Consider the following 25,948-nt stretch of genomic DNA (forward strand, 5'->3'; position numbering starts at 1 on the left):
TTCACTCACTCTGTGGACCAACACATCCAAAACCATCTCAATTGGGTTGAGGTCGGGTGATTGTGGAGGCCAGGTCATCTGATACAGCACTCAATCAATCTCCTTCTTGGTAAAATAGCCCTTACACAGCCTGGAGGTGTGTTGGGTCATTGTCCTGTTGAAAAACATATGATAGTTCCACTAAGCGCAAACCAGATGTGATGGTGTATCGATGCAGAATGCTGTGGTAGCATGCTGGTTAAGTGTGCCTTGAATTCTAAATAAATCACTGACAGTGTCACCAGCAAAGCAACCCCACACCATCACACCTCCTCCATACTTCACGGTGGGAACCACAAATGCAGAGATCATCCATTCACCTACTCTGTGTCTCACAAAGACACAGGGATTGGAACCAAAAATCTTAAATTTGAGACTCAACAGACCAAAGGACAGATTTCCACCGGTCTAATGTCCATTGCTCGTGTTTCTTGGCCCAAGCAAGTCTCTTATTATTATTGGTGTGCTTTAGTAGTGGTTTCTCTGCAGCAATTTGACCATGAAGGCCTGATTTATGCAGTCTCCTATGAACAGTTGATGTTGATATGTGTCTGTTACTTGAACTCTGTGAAGCATTTATTTGGGCTGCAATTTCTGAGGGTGGTAACTCTAATGAACTTATCCTCTGCAGCAGAGATAGCTCTGGGTCTTCCTTCTTGTGGCGGTCCTCATGAGAGTCAGTTTCATCATAGCACTTGATGGTTTTTGCGACTGCACTTGAAGAAACTTTCTTGAAATGTTCCGCATTGACTGACCTTCATGACTTAAAGTAATGATGGACTGTCATTTCTCTTTGCTTATTTGAGCTGTTCTTGCCATAATATGGACTAGGGCAATCTTCTGTAAACCACCCCTACCTTGTCACAACACAACTGATTGATCAAATGCATTAAGAATCAAATAAATTCCACATATGAACTTTTAACAAGACATACCTGTTAATTGAAATGCATTCCAGGTGACCTCATACCTCATGAAGCTGGTTGAGAGAATGCCAAGTGCATGCAAAGCTGGCATCAAGGAAAATGGTGGCTACTTTGAAGAATCTCAAATATACATCTATATATTTTTTAATTTAACACTTTTTTTGGGATACTACATAATTCCATATGTGTTATTTCGTAGTTTTGATGTCTTCACTATTATTTTACAATGTAGAAAATAGTACAAATAAAGAAAAACCCTTGAATGAGTAAATGTGTCCAAACTTTGACTGTATACTGTATATTTTTGATATCGCCACTCAGAGTGTATATATATATATATATATATATATATATATATATATATATATATATATATATATATATATATATATGATTCCTGGGAAAAGGGAAAAAGGAAACAAAACATCCGTTAGTATGAGAGACCTTCAGCCTGCAACCCCCACCCATCCAGGTCAGAGCAACAGCATATTTGACTCCCCTTCCACAGAACCACATCCATGACCACACTCACAGGCTGGGTGGACAGGCTGACAGGGCTTTCACATTCTATTTATACATCTGTTCATCAGGAATCTGATAAAACTGCAGATTCACACTAAATATGAGCTTCCTTGTTTGGTAGAGAATCCAGACCTACAGAGTACAGTACATGACCCCTGAGACATACTGTAGTCTTTCCCTGCTGCTTCTGCTGCGCTGTAGTTCACCAGAGAATACAAAAGCAGGCACTTCGCACAGCCCTGATTAGCTGGTGCAGGCTGTCAAACATCTACACAGGAGCTCTCTCACTCAATTCACAGTAAGTACTCCTTGTCTGTGGCTATGCACTTTTATCTTCTCTGTTCTCTCTGTATTGGATCCAAATTATAGCATTTTTATATTCTGCTAAACTGTTGATATAAAGCAAACATACAAGTTGTGGGTTGCCTTTGTAAACACATGGTTTAATTTAAAAGCATACGTGCACTGTATAGTGTATGAATTCTCTACTGTACGTGCTTGAAAACATTTACTTTGTACAATAATAACAGTATATTTATATTGATATTCTATAGAGAATGCAATGGCATTCAGTACAATAGATTACAACTTGTGCATGTCAACAATGTATTTTCTCCACATTATTAAGACTTAAAAGGTACAGTGCCTTCAGAAAGTAAAGGAGATTTCTTCCACTTTGACATTAGAGTATTTTGTGTAGATGGTTGACAAATTACAATGAAATCCATTTGAATCCCACAACAAAATGTGGAATAACTCAAGGGTTATGAATACTTTCTGAAGGCATTGTACCTGAGGTTTATAAGACAATTACACATTTATTTTAAATAATGCATGTTTTTGTTTTCATCTACATAATATTGTGTTTATCAGGATCATTCCATACCCTTCAGATTCCATACTGTACTGTACTGTACTGTACTATACTGGTGTTTACTGAGAGTATAATTCATGATAAGATATATGTGATTGATTTATCAATACTAAATTGTACAATTGAATTCTCATGATGTTCCAGGGGCCAGTTAAGAGAATGCTGAAGAGTAGAAAAGGGTGGTGGCTGACAGCCATATTAATGCTTATATCTGACTGGAGTCAGTGCATCAAGCTACAAGAAATGACAGGTTAGTCTCTACAAGTGTATTTTTCTATTAATTCATCACTGTCTTACTGTACTAACTTGTAATGACAGGCGGATTTCCATTCTACATCAGATTGATCTAAAACAAAAGCTGGTCCCAAATAAATTGTTGTGAAGGTCATGGATGTGAGGCCGAATCCCTCCATGCAGACTATTTTTTAACAGACATTTACTAGATTATTTCAGATCCCTCCCATGTACTTTACTTTGAGTATCAACTCCTCCTGTTATCTGCAATATCTTCAGAAAGTTTTCACACCCCCTTGACTTTTTCCACATTTTGTTGTGTTACAGCCTGAATTTAAAATGAATTAAATGTAGATGTTTTTTCCACTGGCCTACACACAATACCCCACAGTGCCAAATTGGAATTATGTTATTAAAAATGTTTACAAATGAATTAAAAATGAAAAGCTGAAACAACTTGAGTCAAAAAGTATTCAACCCCTTTGTTATGGCAAGCCTAAATAAGTTCAGGAGTAAACATTTGCTTAATGAGTTACATGGACTCACTCTGTGTGCAATAATAGTGTTTAACATGATTTTTGAATGACTACCTCATCTCTTTACCCCAAACATACAATTATCTATAAGGTCCCTCAGTCGAGCAGTGAATTTAAAACACAGTTTCAACCACAAAGACGAGGGAAGTTTTCCAACCGCTCTCAAAGAAGGGCACCGATTGGTAGATGGGTGAAAAAGCAGACATTGAATATTCCTTTGAGCATGGTGAAGTTATTCATTACACTTTGGATGGTGTATCAATACATCAATTTGACAGAGCTTGAAGAATCTTGAAAAGAATCATGGGCAAATGTCCAGGTGTGGAAAGCTCTTGGAGACTTTCTGGGTAAGACTCACCACTGTAATTGCTGCCAAAGGTGCTTCTACAAAGTATTGACTCAGGAGTGTGAAAACCTATGTAAATGAGATATTTATGCATTTTATTTTCAATACATTTGCAAACATTTCTAAAAATATGTTTTCACTTGTGCGTAGATGGGTGAATTATTATTATTATTATTTTTTATCAATATTGAGTTCAGGCTGTAACACAACAAAATGTGCAATAAGTCAAGGGGTATAAATGCTTTCTGAAGGCAAGAGGTGGACCCCTGTGGCAATAAATCAGTGGCGGTCAGTGTTGTTTAAGATGAGGGAAGATGATACTTTTTTAAAATGAACATTACCTTATTTATATTACAGCATATTGGATGACTGTCATTCATATTCCATTCACCCAGCTCAATGTAACATCGATAGATTTAGCCTACTACATGATACTCACATTTTCCTATACCCATCATGAGGTTGCTACAAATTAGCCTGTGAATGAAAGTGTACAATGTAGGCGCACATTTTGAGAGAATTTTGAGTAATCAAGGTGACAGACAGCAAATCAAATCAAATTGTATTTGTCACATACACATGGTTAGCAGATGTTAGTGTGAGCGTAGCGAAATGCTTGTGCTTCTAGTTCCAGTAATGCAGTAATAACCAACGAGTAATCTAACCTAACAATTCCACAACTGCTACCTTATAGACACAAGTGTAAAGGGATAAAGAATATGTACATAAAGATATATGAAGGAGTGATGGTACAGAGCGGCATAGGCAAGATGCAGTAGATGGGATAAGAGCGTCTGCTAAATAACTTAAATGTAAATGTAAAATGTATCAAGTACAGTATATACATATGAGATGAGTAATGTAGGGTATATAAATATAAAGTGGCATAGTTTAAAGTGGCTAGTGATACATGTATTACATAAAGATGGCAAGATGCAGTAGATGCAGCAAGATGCAGCAGTTTAAATGAGTACAGTGTATATATATATATATATATATATATATATATACACATATGAGATGAGTAATGTAGGGTATCTAAACATTATATTAAGTGGCATTGTAGCCAGGTAGTCCTGAGGCATGGTCCTAGGGCTCAGGTCCTCCGAGAGAGAGAAAGAAAGAAAGAGAGGATTAGAGAGAGCCTACTTAAATTCACTCAGGACACCGGATAAGACAGGAGAAATACTCCAGATAATGACTGACCCTAGCCCCCGACACATAAACTACTGCAGCATAAATACTGGAGGCTGAGACAGGAGGGGTCAGGAGGGGTCAGGAGACACTGTGGCCCCATCCGATGATACCCCAGGACAGGGCCAAACAGGCAGGATATAACCCCACCCACTTTGCCAAAGCACAGCCCCCACACCACTAGAGGGATACCTTCAACCACCAACTTACCATCCTGAGACAAGGCAAAGTATAGCCCACAAAGATCTCCGCCACAGCACAACCCAGAGGGGGGGTGGCGCCAACCCAGACAGGAAGACCACGTCAGCGACTCAACCCATTCAAGTGACGCACCCCTCCTAGGGACAGCATGGAAGAGCACCAGTAAGCCAGAGACTCAGCCATTGTAATAGGCTTAGAGGCAGAGAATCCCAGTGGAGCGAGGAGAACTGGCCAGGCAGAGACTGCAAGGGCGGTTCGTTGCTCCAGAGCCTTTCCGTTCACCTTCACACTCCTGGGCTAGACTACACTCAATCATATGACCTACTGAAGAGATGATTCTTCAGTAAAGACTTAAAGGTTGAGACCGAGTCTCAAACATACCTGAGTAGCGTTGCCTTCTTCTAGCGTAGGATACTCTGCCACCAGTCGACCCAGCGAGCAAACACACTAGTCCATTCAGCTGTCTGCCCAGGTCAGCAATGCCCATTTGTCTCTCCGGGATAAATATGACTGAATTTTATCTAAATGCATTGGCTTCCTATTCCAGTGCTCCCTCTATTTTGCGCACCATATGGGATTCCCCACCACCAAGAGGTCCAAAGTTGCCACGATTATTTATCTGCTGACGGAAGCCATCTGGGAGAGAGGAGAGGAGGAGCTGGCTTCGTATGAGGGGTTCATGGCTTTGTTCAGAGGTATCTTTGATCATCCACCGGAGGGCAGAGAGAGGGGTGAGCGCCTACTCCAACTACAGCAGGATGACCAGACCACTGCCCAGTACGCGCTCACCTTCTGGACAGTAGCAGCATCCGATGTAGACAGAGACAGCTGGGGCTCTGTCTCTATTGTGGTCAAGGGGGCACCAGCTTCAGCAATGTCCGGAGGGACGGTCATGTGATCTTCCATCTCCTGGGGCAGGTGTGAGTATCCCATCTTCATCATTTTCTGCCAAACACTTTTTAGTGTTGATCACACTAGCTGGCTGTCCCTCTGTTTCTACAGCGCTAGTGGACTCCGGTGCTGCGGGGAACTTTATTGACCAGACCCTTGCCTCGTCTCTGAACATCACCTCATACCCGCTCTCCTCTTTGTTTCTGGTTCAAGCCGTTGATAATAAGCCACTAGGATCCAGAACCATCACACATACATCACCACACCACTAACCATAGGGGCGGCAGGGTAGCTATGTGGTTAGAGTGTTGGACTAGTAACCAGAAGGTTGCAAGTTTAAATCCCCGAGCTGACAAGGTACAAATCTGTCATTCTGCCCCTGAACAGGCAGTTAAACCACTGTTCCTAGGCCGTCATTGAAAATAAGAATTTGTTCTTAACTCACTTGCCAAGTTAAATAATGGTAAAAAATCCTCACCGTGGAGCCCATTCATCAGGAAAACATTCCCTTCTTCATCATTAGGGCACCAGCTCACCAGATCATTCTCGGCCTCCCATGGCTGCAACGCCATAACCCCACCATCTCATGGTCGAGGATGAGAATCACGGACTGGTCACCCAAATGCCGGAGGACCTGTTTTCCTGTTTCTTCTCGAGTCATAGCCCCTGTGGTCTCCAACGTAGATGTGGATATTTGCCAGGCTCTGGAGAGGGAACCCGCACCCTCTATCTGTCCTCCTGAGCGCACCTACGTTCCCATGGGGATAAGGGAGTGGCTGTTGACCTGGGCAAACACATCTCTCGTCGCTGGACATCCTGGGATCAACCGTACTATACAATCACTCTCCAAAAGGTATTGGTGGCACACCTTGGCTCAGGACGTTATTCGCTATGTCAACTCCTGTTCTGTGTGTGCCCAAACTAAGTCCCCTCGGCACGCTCCAGCAGGGAAACTCCTTCCAGCGTCCCTGGTCTCATCCATCCATTGACTTTGTCACTGATCTCCCCTCCACTGATGGTTTCACCACAATTTTCATGGTTGTGGATATATTCTCCAAATCCTGTCGTTTCAGCCCTCTCTCTGGTCTCCCTACTGCTCTACAGGTCGCCGAGGCACTGTTCCAGCAAGTCTTCCACATTATGGTCTTCCAGAGGACATCGTCTCCGACCGTGGACCCCAATTCAGATCACGGGTATGGAGAAGCTTGGGGTCACGGTCAGCCTCACTTCCGGGTATAGTCCTCAGTCTAACGGGCAGGTGGAGAGGATGAACCAGGAGCTGGGGAGGTTCCTGAGGAGCCATTGCCAGGACCGGCAGGGGGAATGGGCCCGATTCCTTCCCTGTGCGGAGTACGCAGCAACCGGCAGGGCAGGTGGAGTAGGAGGTTCCTGGTGGAGAGCCAGACGCGATCACCAGGATGAAACACGGGAAACTTACTGTGGTGGCCATCCGCCTGATCCTTCTGATGGTGGACAGTGTGCTGGAGCCTTACGTGGGTGGCGTTTCACAAATCCTCTGCAAGCAAGAACCACTCGTCAACTGCAGAGGCCTCGGTCTGGCTCGGAGTCCACGTAACCAAGGCCAGTTGATATCCCAGGATGCACTGGAAGGGAGTCAGCCTAGTGGAGGAGTGACGAAGTAAGTTCTGGGCGTATTCTGCCCAGGGACAGAACCGGGCCCACTTCCCCTGCCGGTCCTGGCAGTGACTCCTTAGGAACCTCCCCAGCTCTTGGTTGGTCCTCTCCACCTGCGTGTTAGACTGAGGCCATTATCCAGATGTGAGGCTAACCATGGCCCCCAGCTTCTTCATGAAGACTTTCCAGACCCGAAATGTGAATTGAGGACCACGGTCGGAACCAACGTCCTCCGGAAGGTCATAGTGCCAGAAGACTTGCTGGAATAGTGCCTCAGCGAACTAGAGAGTGGTAGGTAGACCAGAGAGAGGAATCATTTTGAGAATCTGTCAACAACAACCAGAATAGTGGTAAATCCATCAGAAAGGGGATATCCATGGGGGATAGCCAGCCAGTGAAATTGACACCAGAAAGGATTTGGCGGAAAGTGATGATGGAAAACTCATGCCTACACTGGGAGACAGAAGGTCACGGGCTGCTCCTCTGCTCTAGTGCACCCCAGGTTAGGACACACCGGGCACCAATGAAGCTGGTGTCCCTCTTGGCCACAATAGGCGCAGAGCCCCAGCTCTGTCCGGCGATGCCGCGGAGAGGTGTTTTCTTGAACTCACTGAAATCAAGTTGTCGCAGTTCCGAGTTGTTATGACCGCGGCACAAATCATGCTTCATTGACACCATGGCCAATGTTGATTGTTTATCATTTTAAACGTGGAAAAAAGCCCCGTAATCCCAAATTTGGGACCACACAGCCACTACACAGAATAGCAGGCTCGTGACAGTACATCATTACTTTAAGACATGAAGGTGCAGTCGCAAAAATCATCAAGCGCTATGATGAAACTGGCTCTCATGAGGACCGCAGCAGGTAAGGAAGACCCAGAGTTACCTCTGCTGCAGAGGATACGTTCTTTAGAGTTAACTGCACCTCAGATTGCAACCCAAATAAATTATTCACAGAGTTCAATTAACAGACACATCTCAACATCAACTTTTCAGAGGAGACTGTGTGAATCAGGCCTTCATGGTCGAAATTCAAATTTTTGGCCAAGAAACACGAGCAATGAACATTAGATCGGTGGAAATCTGTCCTTTGGTCTGATGAGTCCAAATGTGAGATTTTTGGTTCCAGCCGCAATGTCTTTGTGAGATGAAGAGTAGGTGAACGGATGATCTCCACATGTGTGGTTCCCACTGTGAAGCATGGAGGAGGAGGTGTGATGGTGTGGGGGTGCTTTGCTGGTGACTCTGTCAGTGAATTATTTAGAATTCATGGCACACTTAACCAGCATGGCTACCACAGCATTCTGCAGCACTTTGCCATCCCATCTGGTTTGCCTTTAGTGGGACTATAATTTGTTTTTCAACAGGACAATGACCCAACACACCTCCAGGATGTGTAAGGGCTATTTTACCAAGAAGGAGATTAATTGAGTGCTGTATCAGATGACCTGGCCTCCACAATCACCCAACCTCAACCCAATTGAGATGATTTGGAATGAGTTGGACCGCAGAGTGAAGAAAACCAGCCAACAAGTGCTCAGCAAATCAAATCAAATTTTACACATGGTTAGCAGATGTTAATGCGAGTGTAGTGAAATGCTTGTGCTTCTAGTTCAGTGCATCAATATCTTTCAAGTAATCTAACAGTTCCACAGCAACTACCTAATACACACAAATCTAAAGAGATGGAATAATAATATGTACATAGAAATATATGGATGAGCGATGACCAAGAGGCATAGGCAAGATGCAATAGATGGTATAAGATGTAAACATTATTAAAGTGGCATTATTTAAAGTGAGTAGTGATCCATTTATTAACATGTATCCTGAATTTCCGCCTGACTAACTTGCCCAAAGTAAACTGCCTGTTATTCAGGCCTAGAAGCTAGGATATGCATATAATTGGTAGAATTCGATAGAAAACACGTTGAAGTTTCTAAAACTGTTAAAATAATGTCTGTGAGTATAACATAATTGATATGGCAGGCGAAAACCCAAGGAAAAGCCATCTGGAAATTGTTTTGGGGTGGTCACAAGCCTTTCCAATGCAAGTCTATGGGTCTATATATGAAAATCCCTCCCAGATTGCAGTACTTATAGCTTCCACTAGATGTCAAGTCTTTATACCGGGTTTCAGGTTTGTTTCTTGAAAAAATAGTAGTCTTTCCAAAGGGAAAAGTAGTCTTTTGGCACATGTGAATGAGGGCACGCTCTTCGTTATTTTCCTTTCCTATTGAACACCGTTCTTTCCTTATGAAATATTATTATTTATTTACATATTAGGGTACCTGAGGATTGTGTAGAAACATTGTTTGACTTGTTTGGAAGAAGCTTACAGAAGATTCCTTTGTATGTATGTTGAAGGAGTGGATTACTGAAATCAATGGTGCCAACTAAACTGACTTTTTTGGATATAAAGAAGAATTTTATTGAACAAAACAACTATTCATGTTGTAGCTGGGACCCTTGGGATTGCAAACAGAGGAAGATCTTCAACGGTAAGTGATTTCTTTAATTGCTATTTGTGATTTTGTGAAGCCTGTGCTGGTTGAAAAAAAATATTTTGGTGGGGCGCTGTCCTCAGATAATCGCATGCTTTCAGCCTTTTTGAAGTCTGACAACGTAGTTGGATTAACAAGAAGTGACGCTTTTAAATTATATAAGACACTTGTATGTTCATGAATGTTTAATATTACAATTTTGTCATTTGAATTTGGCGCTCTCCAATTTCACCGGATGTTGTGGGGAATTATCTCGCTAGCGGGACACCTAAGTGGCCAATGATTTGAGTCTGTATGTAGGCAGCAGCCTCTCTGTGTTAGTGATGGCTGTTTAACAGTCTGATAGCCTTGCGATATAAGCTGTTTTTCAGTCCCTCAGTCCCAGCTTTGATGCACCTATACTGACCTCGCCTTCTGGATGGTAGCGGGGTGAACAGCATATGTGGGTACTCCCTTCCAGACCATTGTAAAAGCATTCCAAGTGAATATGGTTGAGAGAATGCCAAGAATGTGCAAAGCTGTCATCAAGGTAAAGGGTGGCTACTTTACAGATTCTAAAATCTATTTGGATTTGTTTAACACTTTAAATATTATACATGATTACATAATTGTTATTTCATAATTTTGATGTCTTCATTATTATTCTGCAATGTAGAAAATAGTAAACAATAAAGAAAAAATCATTTAAATGTCAAGAAATGTATGTACCAATTGCCCCTTTAATGCTTACCGCAAGCTTGGTGCCTTTGCTCTATCAACCTTTGACCTGGAAATACTGTGTATCTCACTGACTTTCAGTGGATCCCCCTGAGAACGTTGGGGTTGATGACCTTGGCCACCTTGGGCAGCTCGACATCCACTGGACGTCTCCTGTCAGCCTGACCAACGTGACTGACTGCTCAATGAGATACCACCTGGAATACTTCAACACATACCAGAACAGATGGACTGTAAGTCACTGGACACATAACTAGACATTGCCAAATGTGTACCTGACACACTGGAGGGTTATTCTAGAAACACTTGTACAGTGTTGCCTGTCTGTCAGGACTGTGTGTCCTAAGGCCACTGAGGCCATGGCCAAGGACACTATGTTCTTATACACAGAATAATAGAAAGAAATGTGGTACACCATCCATAAACAGCCTGCCAAGACCAGTAATGTTAATATTTCCCCATTTACAGTGGCGTGCGAAAGTATTCACCCACCTTGGCATTTTTCCTATTTTGTTGCCTTACAACCTGGAATTTAAAATGTAAAAAAATTGGGGGTGGTGGGGGGGGGGTTGTAATATTGTAATAATCCAACATGCCTACCACCTTGAAGATGCAATATATGTTTTATTGTGAAACAAACAAGAAATAAGACAAAAATGGTGGTTTCCCAGAGTGGTTTCCCCTTAAACCACTCGAGTGTTGCTTTAGCAGTATGCTTAGGGTCATAGTCCTGCTGGAAGGTGAACCTCAAGCCCAGTCTCAAATCTCTGGAAGACTGGAACGGGTTTCCCACAATAATTTTTCTGTATTTAGCGCCATCCATCATTCCTTCAATTCTGACAAGTTTCCCAGTCCCTGCCAATGGAAAAACATCCCCACAGCATGATGCTGCCACCACCATGCTTCACTGTGGGGATGGTGTTCTCGGAGTGATGAGAGGTGTTGGGTTTTGCGCTAAACATAGCTTTTTCCTTGATGGCAAAAAAGCTCAATTTTAGTCTTACCTGACCAGAGTACCTTCTTCCATATGTTTGGGGAGACTCCCACATGCCTTTTGGCGAACACCAGCTCTGTGGAGTGTATGGCTTAAAGCGCTCATATGGACAGATACTCCAATCTCCGCTGTGGACCTTTACAGCTCCTTCAGGATTATTGTTTAGGTGGGTGGCCCTCTCTTGGCAGGTTTGTTGTGGTGCCATAATCTTTCAAATTTATAATAATGGTTTTAATGTGGCTCCATGGGATGTTCAAAGTTTCTGATATTTTTTATAGCCCAACCCTGATCTGTACTTCTCCACAACTTTGTCCCTGACCTGTTTGGAGAGCTCCTTGGTCTTCATGGTGCCACTTGCCTGGTGGTGTTGCATACTCTGGGGCTTTTCAGAACAGGTGTATATATACTGAGATCTGACAGATCATGTGAAACTTAGATTGCACACAGGTGGACTTTATTCAACTAATGATGTGACTTCTGAATGTAATTGGTTGCACCAGATCTTATTTAGGGGCTTCATAGCAAATGGGGTGAATAGATATTGCATGGACCACTTTTCTTAAAAATATATATTTTTTCTTTCATTTTTTAAATTAATTTTTTATTTCACTTCACCAATTTGGACTGTTTTGTGTAAGTCCATTACATGAAATCCAAATAAAAATCCATTCAAATTACAGGTTACAGGTTGTAACAAAATAGGAAAAACGCCAAGGGGGATGAATACCTTTGCAAGGCACTGTATTTTATTTAGAGAAGGCAGAGTCCCTTAGCCAAGCAATTGCTTCCGGTCCTGCTGTGTTGAGGGTGAGTAGGCCTCCGCTGAGTTTGTAGATTAGACAGACTTCAAGAATGTGGCGCATGGTTTTGTCCACCCCACAGGCACATTGGGGGCTTTCTTTAATGTTCAGTCGGTGGAGGTTGGCGACGCATGGGCCAGTCCTGAAAATATTGAAGGTGGACTACTCCTTCCTGGGGAGGCATATCTATATCTTAATATACTTAATGGGAGGCATATCTTTGGTGGGTTGAAGAGGTCTTATGGAGCAGCAGTTGTGGGGCGTTTTGGACCTTTCCAATCATTCTGTGGGTAGTTTGGCGTCTCCGGATATGTGGGGGGAGTAATGTTTGCCAGGACATGGAGCCAGGGAAGAGGGGTGGATCAAAGTGTGCCTGTGATGATGCGCATGGTGGAATATTTCCCTACAATATTATCCTTTGGCTCTGTTTAGATTTGTGGTTGCTTAGACAACCGCATTTAGCTTCCATTAAATTATACTGTTGTGTTCATGACAGAATCATGAATACATTTTCAATATGATCTGTGTCTATAGCTATTACACCAGAGTGGTGACCACGTTCCTGAGGTATGAATAACATGAATGTAATATTGTCTGTGTATGAATAGGTGATCAGGACTGTACGGACATGGTACCGAGCTCAGTTTGACCTGGAGAAGGAGGTCAGGGTACGGATCTCAACCGTACTGAGGGGAGCCTGCACTAACGGCACTGAGCTAAAGAGCCCCTTCACAAAGATGGTCCTGCCACCCAATAACACAGGTGAGGTCAGGAGGACAATATTCTTTTGTAGATATGGAGTTGTTTGGTTCGGATTAAATGACACCGATAACCTGACAGAAAGAGGGAGAGACTTCTTTCCTCTCATTATCCTATATATATAGGAAATGATCAATGATAGGGGAGTGCTGTATGGACGGAATTCTCTACAGGCACCATCATGATAATCTATGAATCCCTTCATCTCTTTTGAATTCCTACCAGGTCCAGTTGACTCCAGGGTCCAGGGATTTGGCTGCGTGTTCTACCAGAAGGAGGTCATGGAGTGCACCTGGGAGGTGGGATTAGAGGAGCCAGCCCACTCCAAGCACAGTCTGTACTTTTGGTATGTCACCCTATCACATAATGTACATCATAACATATCTCCTGCCATATAAACTACCTACATGTCTGTACCTGTGTAGACTGGTTTCACTGGATTAATATAATCTCTGTGAATGCTGCCCTAAATTGCATTCTGTGGGTGTCTGTGTGCTTCTCCAGGCATCGGGAGATGGAGCAGGCTGAGGAGTGCCCTCAGTACATCCACTCCAATGGGGTCAGGACTGGCTGCACATTCACCAGGGAATGTCTCCCAGAATTCAGTGCTTTCAACATATGTGTGAACAGCTCCTCCCCCAAGGTGGCTTTGAGGTCGGCGTTCTTCTCCCTGCAAGTTCAGAACCACGGTAACACTCACATCAGGCCATGATATGCCTCACCTTTTCAATGCAATACTGCTAATGTTTTGATATTTGCTATTTTCCATAAACATTGTTCAACTGCCCATACAGTTACTTTCCATCACGTCTTTTAATCAGTGTTAACATATCCAAACACATGTCATCTACTTTATTAACTGGGGATGCGTGTTGCGTTTTATTGTTGCAAACTGGGAGTTTGCAGATTTTGCAGTGAGCGTGTTACGTTCCCCAGTTTCTGTGTTTTTGGGTTTGTTTGTGTATATGTATATTTCAGGAAATGGCTTTCTGGATATTTCCAAACAGCTGATTGGTTGGCCCCATTGCAGATTGGAGCTCTGATCCCGCACTCTTGTTAGGGGATACAGCTGTTGGCAATTACTGACACCTTCATAGCTTGAAAAGACAGTGTTCCTTTGAGGAAGAGTGTTTCTTGGATGTCCTGTGTTGGTTGTTGCTCAGTTTTATTGAAAGTATTTTGTAGCTGCTACTTCTGAGGTGTGTGTGCCAATAGGACTCAGTGTTTTTAATTATTGAAAGTGTTCACTTTAAGTTTGTATTATTCTGTTGAATTTGTTCCCAGGGGGGAAGGCACCTTGGGAGTGCTTAGGCAAGAGGCGTGCGGGCATACATGTACTCATAGTATGTACTCGGTCTATGCACACTAGGTAAGACCTGGGTGGATCACCCCGTGTATTTTGGATAGTGCGCCAGGTGGTGATAAAATAGGTAGGAGAGGGGAATCTTAACTTTTCATTTCTTTGGTTCCATCCAGCCCCTTTTCCCCACAATTACCATGTTAAGGAAATAAATTCCCAGGAACAGGTCATATTCTCTGCCATCCTTACCCGCACCTACAATCACATACCTCTAACTCCACGGGGAGTTGAGTTTAGCAGGGTGTTGCGTTCCCTCCAAGAAGCTTGTGTAACTGTTTTTTTCTCAGTGCACGATACTGGTGATGAGTCATGTTTTCACAAAGAAAATTGAAAATATGTCCTTTGTGTGTACTCTGCAGTGAAGCCTGCAGCCATAGAGGCAGTGCATCTGGAGGCTGGTCTAGACAGGAGGCTCCAGGTGCACTGGGACTTACCCCATGGAAGTATCCCCAGCCACTGCCTGGAGTATGAGGTGGAAACCAGCGAGGGCGTAGGCGGGCAGCAGTTGTTGGTATGCCCTTACCAAGCCCTCTATTTATGACATGCATGGATTAACTTCATATAGTTCATATAGCAATATATATTTTCACACCATTTAATGTTTTGACGCATAACATAGTGGAATAATTGATAGGTACTTAGATGACGCTTTGAAGAAGCAAATTCTATTGTTTATTGGTTAGAGAACAAACTTTCTGAAGTTTTCCTAAAATTTGATACTGTTCCTGTCACCAGAAGCAGAGGAATGTAACCAGGGAGATGACCCTCACTTTCCTTTCAATGGATGGAGCCCACTGCTTCCGGGTCAGGTCCAGGGTGCACCACTACTGTGCTGACAGAGGCTTCTGGAGTGATTGGAGTCGTTGGTTCTGTCACCCAGGTAACATTGTTTGTTAAACATTTCTACACACAGAAATTATATCCTTAAATGCAATTTATAGAGTTGCCTGTTCCTCTTCCATGCAAATGCCTCACTTTTACATAACAAAACTCGTACTAATTACTGGATCACTGGAATCACTGGAATGCACTTTCTTCCACGTCCCCCCCCCCCGTAAGAATGGATATTTGAACCCATCTCTTTTTCCCTTGATAAAGAGCAACCTCCTGGTTTTGTGTCAGATGCTGTGGTTGTCTGTGCGCTGGTCATCGTGGTCATCATCTCCGTGGTGGTCCTGTCTCTGTGTGGCCTGGCACTCTGGACAAAGTGAGTACACGCACACACACACAATCCACATAGCTAACACTGAAAGACTGGTGAAGAATCATTGCAAATCTTAATCTACTCTCTCTCTTAGGTGTAAAGGCAGAGAGGGGAAAATGATGCATTTCTGTCCCCTGCACAAACTGATGGAATACTCCAAAGGACTCACTGCTTGTGATCCTTTTCCCAATAAAACAAGGAACAAGTAGTAGCCTTTGCAAGCATTATCTGGGGGCACACAAACCACGAAGACATAGAAGTTACACAGGTGATTAACACACACGCTCCTACGCACCCACACACCCTTATGCACAAAAAATGTGGAAGAGACAGTAATATTGATATGCATACTGATATTAATCTCTTACGCACTGATGTGTTCAACTTAATGTTGCTCAATACAATATTAAATAGTCTTGCCTAACTATTTATGCAAAGACTCCAGGCATTAAGTTACACAGTATATCATTTAAAAAAATGCTGCAACTCTTTATACCCATTTTGTTTACTTACTACATGTATTTTAAATCACAAATTATACTGAAGTAATTGTTTGTAGTAGTTTGCCATTGTATAAAGTTGAATGCCATTGTATGAAGTTGAATGTATCTTAAGTCCTTTGCATAGAATTCCCAAGCCTGTTAACATTAAATGTGTTGGGTGGTGTTGTGAAGTCATGTTTTATAAAACTATGCTTCTTGTCTATACCTATAAAGATGTGTATTGTATTTGTAGTGATTGCTGTTTCAGAGCGCTTGAGAGGTATGGTGTCATGGCGACTAAGTGGACATTGTTGCTCTTACAATGACATGTTGCTGAAATGTCTTTATTTCATTGCCTCAACTGGCCATATATTTGAAATAAGTTTCTGGAAATTCCTCTAATTCCAGTAGGAGTCCTTTATCCACCTCGAAACAGACTAGCGAATGATGTGCTCCCAGATACACTTTCTCATTTTAATTTCAACCATTTTATATCTAAGTGCATCTCTGTCCCACTTATTGCAGAATCATTGACCTATATTCTAAACTTCACATTTGTTTCTGGTGTTCTCCCTAAGATCTGGGAAGCAGCTGGCCAACTCTCAGCTAAGAACTTTCTTAAACTTCTCATTCTATTCTAAATTCAGCAACTCAACTTCCTCTCACTGTCAACTGTTTATTTTCAGCAAACTTAACCTGTTTAAATATTTGTATAAACATTAGATTCAACAACTGAGCCACAAACTGAACAAGTTCCACAAAACATGTGACTAACAAATGGAATAATGTGTCCCTGAACAAAGGGGGAGGGGCAAAAGTATCTGGTGTGGCCACCAGCTGCATTAAGTGCTGCAGTGCATCTCATGTACTGCACGCAGAATGATCAGTACGGCTGGTGGCATTGTAATGCTGGAGGGTCATGTCAGGATGAGCCTGCAGCAGGGGTACCACATGAGGGAGGAGGATATCTTCCCTGTAACGTACAACTTTGAGATTGATTGCAGTGACGACAAGCTCAGTCCGATGATGCTGTGACACACCACCCCAGACCATGACGGACCGTCCACCTCAATTAATCCCACTCCAGAGTACAGGCCTCGTTGTAACGCTCATTCCTTTGACGATAAACGCAAATCTGACAATCACTCCTGGTGACACAAAACCGCAACTTGTCAGTGAAGAGCACTTTTTACCAGTCCTGTCTGGTCCAGCGACGGTAGGTTTGTGCCCATAGGCGACAAAGTTGCCGTGATGTCTGAGGACCTGCCTTACAACAGGCCTACAATCCCTCAGTCCAGCCTCTCTTAGCCTATTGCAGACAGTCTGAGCACTGACTGTTCGTTTCTGGAATAACTTGGGCAGTTGTTGTTGCCATCCTGTACCTGTCCTGCAGGTGTGATGTTCAGATGTGCTGATCCTATGCAGGTGTTGTTACATGTGGTCTGCCACTGCGAGGATGACCAGCTGTCCGTCCTGTCTCCCTGTAGCGCTGTCTTAGGCATCTCACAGTACGCACATTGCAATTTATTGCCCTAGCCACATTTCAGTCCTCATGCCTCCTTGCAGCATGCCTAAGGCACGTTCATGCAGATGAGCAGGGACCCTGGGCATCTTTTGGTGTGTTTCAGAGTCTGTAGAAAAGGCCTCTTTGGTGTCCTAAGTTTTCATAACTGTGACCTTTATACCGTCTGTAAGCTGTTAGTGTCTTAATGACCGTTCCACAGGTGCATGTTCATTAATTGTTTATGGTTCATTGAACAAGCATGGGAAAGTGTTTAAATCCTTTTACAATGAAGATCTGTGAAGTTATTTGGATTTTTACGAAATATCTTTGAAAGACAGGGTCCTGAAAGGGGATGTTTCTTTATTTGCTGAGGTTAAATGTACACCAGTTTGGTTTTAGACCTGGACATAGCACTATTTCAGCTGCTACGCTTGTTCTAGATGTGTTAAATTGCTTAAATAATCAAAACCATTGTGCTGCCTTATTTGTAGACCTTTCCAAGCCCTTCGACACAGTTGATCATTACATTCTCATTCAAAGGCTCACGGAAGTAGGCCTGGATCAGGCTTTCTTGCATGTGGTTTGATTATCTGTCAGATCGGACACTGTGATTTCTGATGGTGTCAAGTCTAGTGTCAAAAGCATTCCACAGGAATCCTGGCCCATGTTTACTCCAATGCTTCCAACAGTTGTGTGAAGTTGGCTGGATGTCCTTTGGGTGGTGGACCATAGTTATTTTTTGTTGTTGTATCCAATTGGTAGTTAGTCTTGTCTTATCTCTGCAACTCCTGTATGGACATGGGGGAGGCGAAGGTCGAGAGCCGTGCATCCTCCGAAACGCAACCCAACCAAGCCGCACTGATTTTCTTTGACACACAATGCCCATTTAACCCGGAAGTCAGCTCCACCAATGTGTCGGAGGCAACACCGTACACCTGGTGACCATGTCAGCGTGCACTGTTCCTGGCGGGAAACTGCTGAGTGTGAAAAACCCAGCAGCATTGCAGTTCTTGACACAAACTGCTGCACCTGGCACATACTACTATAACTCATTCAAAGACACTTCAATCTGCTCTCTTGCCCAATCACCCTCTGAATGGCACACATACACAATCCATGTTTTGTTTTCCAAGATGGCGTAGCAGTCAGACATCTATTTGTCTTGTACCATCCTGTGTATATATCATTTTTCTTTATATATTTTTAATCTCCATCTACGAACTGAACATACTCTTCTGCAACCCTCCTCACCCAATGTGGTTTGAATCTGCTATTTTTTTACACTTTCTCAGAATCTAGCCAGCTAATTAGCTAGTAGTCAATTAGTCACTGCTAGAGGTCATCACCGTTAACTCAGACAATTCCTGCCAGTCGGCACAGCGCAATATCACCCCAGAGCATATCTGACTGCTTTCTCTACCACGTCTCCGGATTCTTACAGCAAGCTCTGGACCATTACACCGGATCATCTTAGTTAGCTAGCTGCTATCTGAGTGGCTACTCCTGGCTAACGTCTCTGTCCCGAAGCAAGCACCAGTTTGCCTGGAGCTAGGCCCATCTCCCAGCTAGCCGAAGAGGTCCTTCAGCCAATTCTTGAACTACAATACCTATTTGCCAATTGGCCTGGACCCTTTTACTGCCGACACGGAGCCCCGCCGATCCATCACGACTGGTCTACCGACGTAACCGTCCGAGGGGATCTCAACAGGCTATTCTGTTGCGATGTCGCCGAAGAACCATCTACTAGCCCAGGCCAGCTAGCTTTTCTGAACGCTGTGTCCCCTGCTCGCCTAGCGTAGTAGTGACTACCGAACATCAACCTGACTCATCTATTACTACTCTTTTTGACCCTATGATCACTCAGCTACGCAGCTAATGCCCCCTGGACTGTTTCAATAACACGGTACCTCATTTTATTTACCTGTTGGCCTCATACTCAGGTTCTGTATGTACCTTACTAACCCGCTCTGCCTATTAATCGCCATTTACCCGTTGTTGTCTTAGATCTTCTGATCAACACCTGTGTTTGCTTTATGCCTAATGTCTATGCCTTGTCTACTGCTTTCTTGGCTAGTTCTTAGTGTTTTATTTCACTGTAGAGCCCTCAGTCCTGCTCAAAATGCCTTCGCCCTTTTTGTCCCACCCCACACACATGCGCAGACCTCACCTGGCTTAACTGGTGCCTCCAGAGACGAAACCTCTCTCATCATCACTCAACGCCTAGGTTTACGTCCACTGTACTTGCATCCTACCATACTATTATCTGTATATTATGCCCTGAATATATTCTACCATGCCCAGAAATCTTTTATTCTCTGTCCCCAATGCACTAGACGACCAGTTCTTATAGCCTTTAGCCGTACGCTTATCCTCTGTTCCTCTCCTCTGGTGTTGTAGAGGTGAACCCAGGCCCTGTAGCGCCTGGGTAATTGGAGTGGAACTGGGGGCTATCTTTTGTTGACTTCTGTAACTGTAAAAGCCTTGGTTTCATGCATGTTAACATCCGAAGCCTCCTCCCTACGTGTTTTTAATTCACTGCTTTAGCAAACTCCGCCAACCCGGATGTCCTAGCCATGTCTGAATCCTGGCTTAGGGAGGCCACCAGAATTTCAGAAATTTCCATCCCCAACTACAACATTTTCCGCCAAGATAGAACTGCCAAAGGGGGTGGAGTTGCAAATCTACTGCAGAGACAGCCTGCAGAGTTCTGTCTTGCTATCCAGGTATGTGCCCAAACAGTTTGAGCTTCTACTTTTAAAAACCCATCCCTCCAGAAATAAGTCTCTCACTGTTGCCGTCTGTTATAGACCCCCCTCAGCCTCCAGCTGTGCCCTGGACACCATATGTGAATTAATTGCCACTGATTTATCTTCAGAGCTTGTACTGTTAGGTGACCTAAACTGGGATATGCCCCGGCCGTCCTACAATCTAAGCTAGATGCCCTCATTCTCACACATATTATCAAGGAACCTACCGGGCACAACCCTAAATCCGTAAACACGGACACGCTCATAGATATCATCCTGACCAACCTGCCCTCTAAATACACCTCTGCTGTCTTCAACCAGGATCTCAGCGATCACTGCCTCATTGCCTGCGTCCGTAATGGATCCACGGTCAAACGACCACCCCTCATCACTGTCAAACTCTCCCTAAAACACTTCAGCGAGCAGGCCTTTCTAATCGACCTGGCCCGGCTCTCCTGGAAGGATATTGACCTCATTCCGTCAGTAAAGGTTGCCTGGTTATTCTTTAAGTGCTTTCCTCACCATCTTAAATAAGCATGCCCTGTTCAAAAAATGTAGAACTAAGAACAGATACTGCACTTGGTTCACTCCAGACCTGACTGCCCTTGACCAGCACAAAAACATCCTGTGCCGTACTGCATTAGCATCAAATAGCCCCCGCGATATGCAGCTTTTCAGGGATGTTAGGAACCAATATACACAGACAGTTAGGAAAGCAAAGGCTAGCTTTTTCAAACATAAATTTGCATTCTGTAGCACAAACTCCAAAAAGTTCTAAGACACTGTAAAGTCCATGGAGAATAAAAGCACCTCCTCCCAGCTGCCCACCGCACTGAGGCTAGGAAACAATGTCACCACCAATAAATCTATGATAATCGAGAATTTCAAAAGGCATTTTTCTACGGCTGGCATTGCTTTCCACCTGGCTACCCCTACCCCGGTCAACAGCTCTGCACCCCCCACAGCAACTTGCCCAAGCCTTCCCCATTTCTCCTTCACCCAAATCCAGATAGCTGATGTTCTGAAAGAGCTGCAAAATCTGGACCCCTGTCAAATCAGCTGGGCTAGACAATCTGGACCATCTCTTTCTAAAATGATCCGCTGCAATTGTTGCAACCCCTCTTTCTTTCATATCGTCTGAGATCCCTAAAGATTGGAAAGCTTAAACTCACATTAAGTATCTCCAATCCAAAATTAAATCTATAATCGGCTTCCTATTTCGCAACAAAGCCTCCTTCACTCATGCTGCCAAACATACCCTTGTAAAATTGACTATCCTACCGATACTTGACTTCGGCCATGTAATTTACAAAATATCCTCCAACACTCTACTCAGACTGCATCCAATTTGCTATCATAGTGCCATCTGTTTTGTCACCAACGCCCCATATACTACCCATCACTGCGACCTGTATGCTCTCGTTGGCTGGCCCTCGCTACATATTCGTCGCCAAATCCACTGTCTCTAGGTCATCTATAAGTCTTTGTTAGGTATCCACCTTATCTCAGCTCACTGGTCACCATAGCAGCACGCACCCGTAGCACGCGCTCCAGCAGGTTTATTTTACTGGTCATCCCCGAAGCCTACCTTGGTCAGCCTTTTCTTCCAGTTCTCTGCTGCCAATGACTGGAACGAATTGCAAAAATCACTGAAGCTTCAGTGTTATATCTCCCTCTAGCTTTAAGCATTAGCTGTCAGAGCAGCTTACTGATCATTGCACTTGTACACAGCCCATCTGTAAATAGCCCACCCAACTACCTCATCCCCATATTGTTTTGTTTTTGCTCCTTTGCAACCAGTATCTCTACTTGCACATTCATCTTCTGCACATCTATCACTCCAGTGTTTAATTGCACAATTGTAATTATTTCACCACTATGGCCTATTTATTGCCTTACCTCCAAGATCTTACTGCATTTGCACACACTGTGTATAGATTTTTCTGTTGTGTTATTGACTGTACATTTGTTTATCCCATGTGTAACTGTTTTTTTTTTGTCACTCTGCTTTTCTTTATCTTGGCCAGGTCCCAGTTGTCAATGAGAACTTGTTCTCAACTGGCCTACCTGGTGAAATAAAATTAAAAAATGTCTCAAGGCTTAAATCCTTCTTTAACCTGTCTCCTCTTCATCTACACTGATTGAAGTGGATTTAATAAGTGATAACAAGGGATCATAGCTTTCACCTGGGTTCATCTATTCAGTCTATGTCATAGAAAGAGCAGGTGTTCTTAAGTTTGTATACTCAGTGTATGTGGTTCTCTAATTCTCACACAAATGTTTCAGATGGACCACATATATATTTAGTTATTGGATGGTTCTCCCATTGATCGGGTTCCCTCCTATAAATATCTGGCCTTTTGGATTGACTAAGCTAGTTAAAAAGCTAAGCTTTAAAGTGAGCTTCTGTGTGGGCTTCTGTTTTAGAAATAGATCTGGCCTGTCCCTAAATAGCAGGAACCAGATTGTACAATACATTCCATGCCTTTTCTTGACTATGGAGAAACCATTTACCAGAATGTAAGACTACTCTTAAATCTTTGGTATGCTGTGGGTGAGGTAGTATAATAAATATTACACCACCACAGTTCCTTCTTTTACATCTTTGTTTTATGATAAGTTCTTTCCAGTATGATTGTTCTCCCTGTTGTGAAGGTTTGGAGTCCCTGGGTGGCATGGAGCCCACCTGGTGTAGGATAGGAGTTGCTGAGAGGACCAGATGGTTGATAATAATGCTTTGCTCTGCTTTACTCTGCTTTCCATGAGCAAAGTTTTATCCTATATCTTACATGTCAATAAACAAAGTTGTATCTGTTATGGGGGAGACGAAAGCATATATCACTTGTTGATTTTTTTTTCTTTTTTTCTTGTTTGATTTTTATTTTCTGTTTTTCTGTAAAAAATAAATAATAATAATAATGTTTAATTAATAATACATTAAATTAAATGCTATTAACATATTACAATGTTGGGACCGCTGAAATAAAGGATAATGAGTGACACCCTAGGGGGTGTCAAAAGGAGGACTTAAATTTAACACCATTTTCTTTTATTCGGTTTTTAAATGAGCTGTTGTTCTCTTTTGACATGAGGGTTTTAAGTTCCTAAGTGGCTGGTAGCCAATCTAGTACATAGTGGGATCGAATGGAGGACATGAAGGTATTTTAAACTTTATAACTGTAATATGATTCATTGATTAATTTTTATTCACACCCTAGGTGTGAAAAGGGGGATTGTGGGATTCTGTGTTTTACATTATCGCCATTACCATATATATGATTAAATATTATCTGATGTTGGCTGTGTGAGGTATCTGCATTTGTGCATTTGAGCATCATCATGAGATGAAACAACTGCTTGCTACATCTACTTGCCTGTTTGTGTGTGTGACAAGAACTGAGTAACATGGTGTGCCCTGCATGTTGCAAAACTGTAGATAACAGCCCAGCAGATGCTTTGTACTTGTGTTTGTATGTGACAATATTGAGCACATGGTGTGACTTGCTGTATCTTACAAAGTTGTAGTTAATCAGGTATAGGGAGGGGTGGTCATCACGAGGTTTAACTGAGATGGAAAAATACTGAACAACACAATAGCAGGAACTGAGCAACTGTTATAACTAGTCTGCGATACCAGAACAGTAAGAATCTATACATCGACGGAGGGAGGACTCCAAGAAGCGCCAAGAGGCGGGGACCAGCCTGAGCAAGTCTAAACCATGCTCAGTCTCTACTGTGATAGACATAGTTCCAACCCGTCTGTTGGCCTATCACAGTATATGAACAGCTGTTTACATACATCCTGTCAGTTCCCTGTTCTGCCCTGCGTGGTATTATAGTGAGCCCGTATATACGAAAGTTGCATTTGCCATTTATTGCTTAGCTGATAAAAAATACATAGTATACAATCAGAGACTCATTGTTATATTTATCCTGATACCAGATTTGAATTTACGCCACTCTAACAGTATGTATTAATTTGTTGATGTCCATGTCACGAATAACAATTGTTTATTATATGTTGAACATTTGCTAAATGTGATATATGTTACGAATTTGCATAACATATGAATTCTAGCTAGGTGGCAAACATTAGCTAGCTGGCTAACATTGGCTAGGCTAGGGGTTAAGTTTAAGGGGCGGCAGGTACCCTAGTGGTTAGAGTGTTGGGCCAGTAACTGAAAGTTAATAGCCTATTGTCCGTAACTTAGGCTATAGCCTATTGTCCGTAACCTAGGCTATAGCCTATTGTCCGTAACCTAGGCTATAGCCTATTGTCCGTAGCCTAACCTAGGCTATAGCCTGTTGTCCGTAGCCTAACCTAGGCTATAGCCTATTGTCCATAGCCTAACCTAGGCTATAGCCTATTGTCCGTAACCTAGGCTATAGCCTATTGTCTGTAACCTAGGCTATAGCCTATTGTCCGTAACCTAGGCTATAGCCTATTCTCCGTAACTTAGGCTATAGCCTATTGTCCGTAGCCCAACCTAGGCTATAGCCTGTTGTCCGTAGCCTAACCTAGGCTATAGCCTATTGTCCGTAGCCTAACCTAGGCTATAGCCTATTGTCCGTAACCTAGGCTATAGCCTATTGTCCGTAACCTAGGCTATAGCCTATTGTCCGTAACCTAGGCTATAGCCTATTGTCCTTGTCCTAACCTAGGCTATAACCTATTGCGCACGGGAACAACTGGAAGAGAGGCGCCAGAGTTGTGTAGCCGAAGAAGTTAAATATTATCTAGTTCTTAGGCCACTCATTAGCTAAATAGTAGGTCTATAAATATTTACCTGTCAAAGTGCAAGGAAACAAAGTGAACATCTTATGAAATGGCAGATCTGTGCGTTCCTCCAGGCTGCACTCTGCAGTCCCTGGGGGCTCGGCCATGCAAAGCTCCACTATTGATTAGTCCTATGTTTTTAGACAACATTATTCTAATTATAGGCTTCCACAACACAGTGCAATGAGGAATGTGTCATTGTTATCTAGTGAGTAGGCCTACACTATTATTGGCCAGGGCTGTAAACTGCAGTGATGTGAGCTAAAACGTCCTGCTTGGAATGCTTCATGCTGAAATCACTGCCTTTGCTCCTTTCAAACTCACAGCCAGTTCTTTTGGTTTCCGTATTTTACATTCAGCAAGAGAAAGCTGGAATCTCTCCTAGATAGGCGGTAGGCTAGTAGTAGAAAATGAAATGCTTGAAATAAGATAAGTGTACAACAAGCTATTGTAGGCCTAGTCTAGACTCCAAGAGCTGAAGAGTAATTATTAGGAATAATACTGCGTTGAATAGCGTGTATATATATATATATATATATATTGCCTACCCAATGAATTAACACAGTGAAATATTCTTGAATCCGATTATGAAAGGATCTGTCATACAGATAGTCCAGTCATCCGCATGGACTGTTGTCCTCCCCATTAGGTAGCAGCATCTCCTCCAACGACCCGATTTCATCCAGTCACTTTTCTGTTTTA

At 43.0% G+C, this 25,948-nt stretch overlaps 1 protein-coding gene across 3 annotated transcripts; it reads left to right on the top strand.

Moving 5' to 3' along the window:
- The first annotated feature begins 1,486 nt into the window (after positions 1-1,486).
- Positions 1,487-16,461, top strand: LOC124007175 (interleukin-13 receptor subunit alpha-2-like). 3 transcript variants are annotated; one of them, XM_046317552.1, is made up of 10 exons: positions 1,487-1,785; positions 2,506-2,611; positions 10,701-10,852; positions 13,022-13,175; positions 13,398-13,518; positions 13,677-13,861; positions 14,892-15,043; positions 15,268-15,412; positions 15,655-15,739; positions 15,831-16,461. In XM_046317552.1, exons 2-10 carry the CDS (start codon positions 2,521-2,523, stop codon positions 15,943-15,945), a joined length of 1,200 nt encoding a protein of 399 aa, XP_046173508.1. In that variant the 5' UTR covers positions 1,487-1,785; positions 2,506-2,520; the 3' UTR covers positions 15,946-16,461. The 3 variants fall into 3 exon arrangements, with proteins under 3 accessions (XP_046173508.1, XP_046173507.1, XP_046173506.1); XM_046317551.1 differs by having other exon boundaries at positions 1,488-1,785; positions 15,271-15,412; positions 15,631-15,739; XM_046317550.1 differs by having other exon boundaries at positions 1,489-1,785; positions 15,631-15,739.
- Positions 16,462-25,948: the final 9,487 nt, after the last annotated feature.

Source organism: Oncorhynchus gorbuscha, linkage group LG20, assembly GCF_021184085.1.
Source record: "Oncorhynchus gorbuscha isolate QuinsamMale2020 ecotype Even-year linkage group LG20, OgorEven_v1.0, whole genome shotgun sequence".
Classification (NCBI taxonomy): domain Eukaryota; kingdom Metazoa; phylum Chordata; class Actinopteri; order Salmoniformes; family Salmonidae; genus Oncorhynchus; species Oncorhynchus gorbuscha.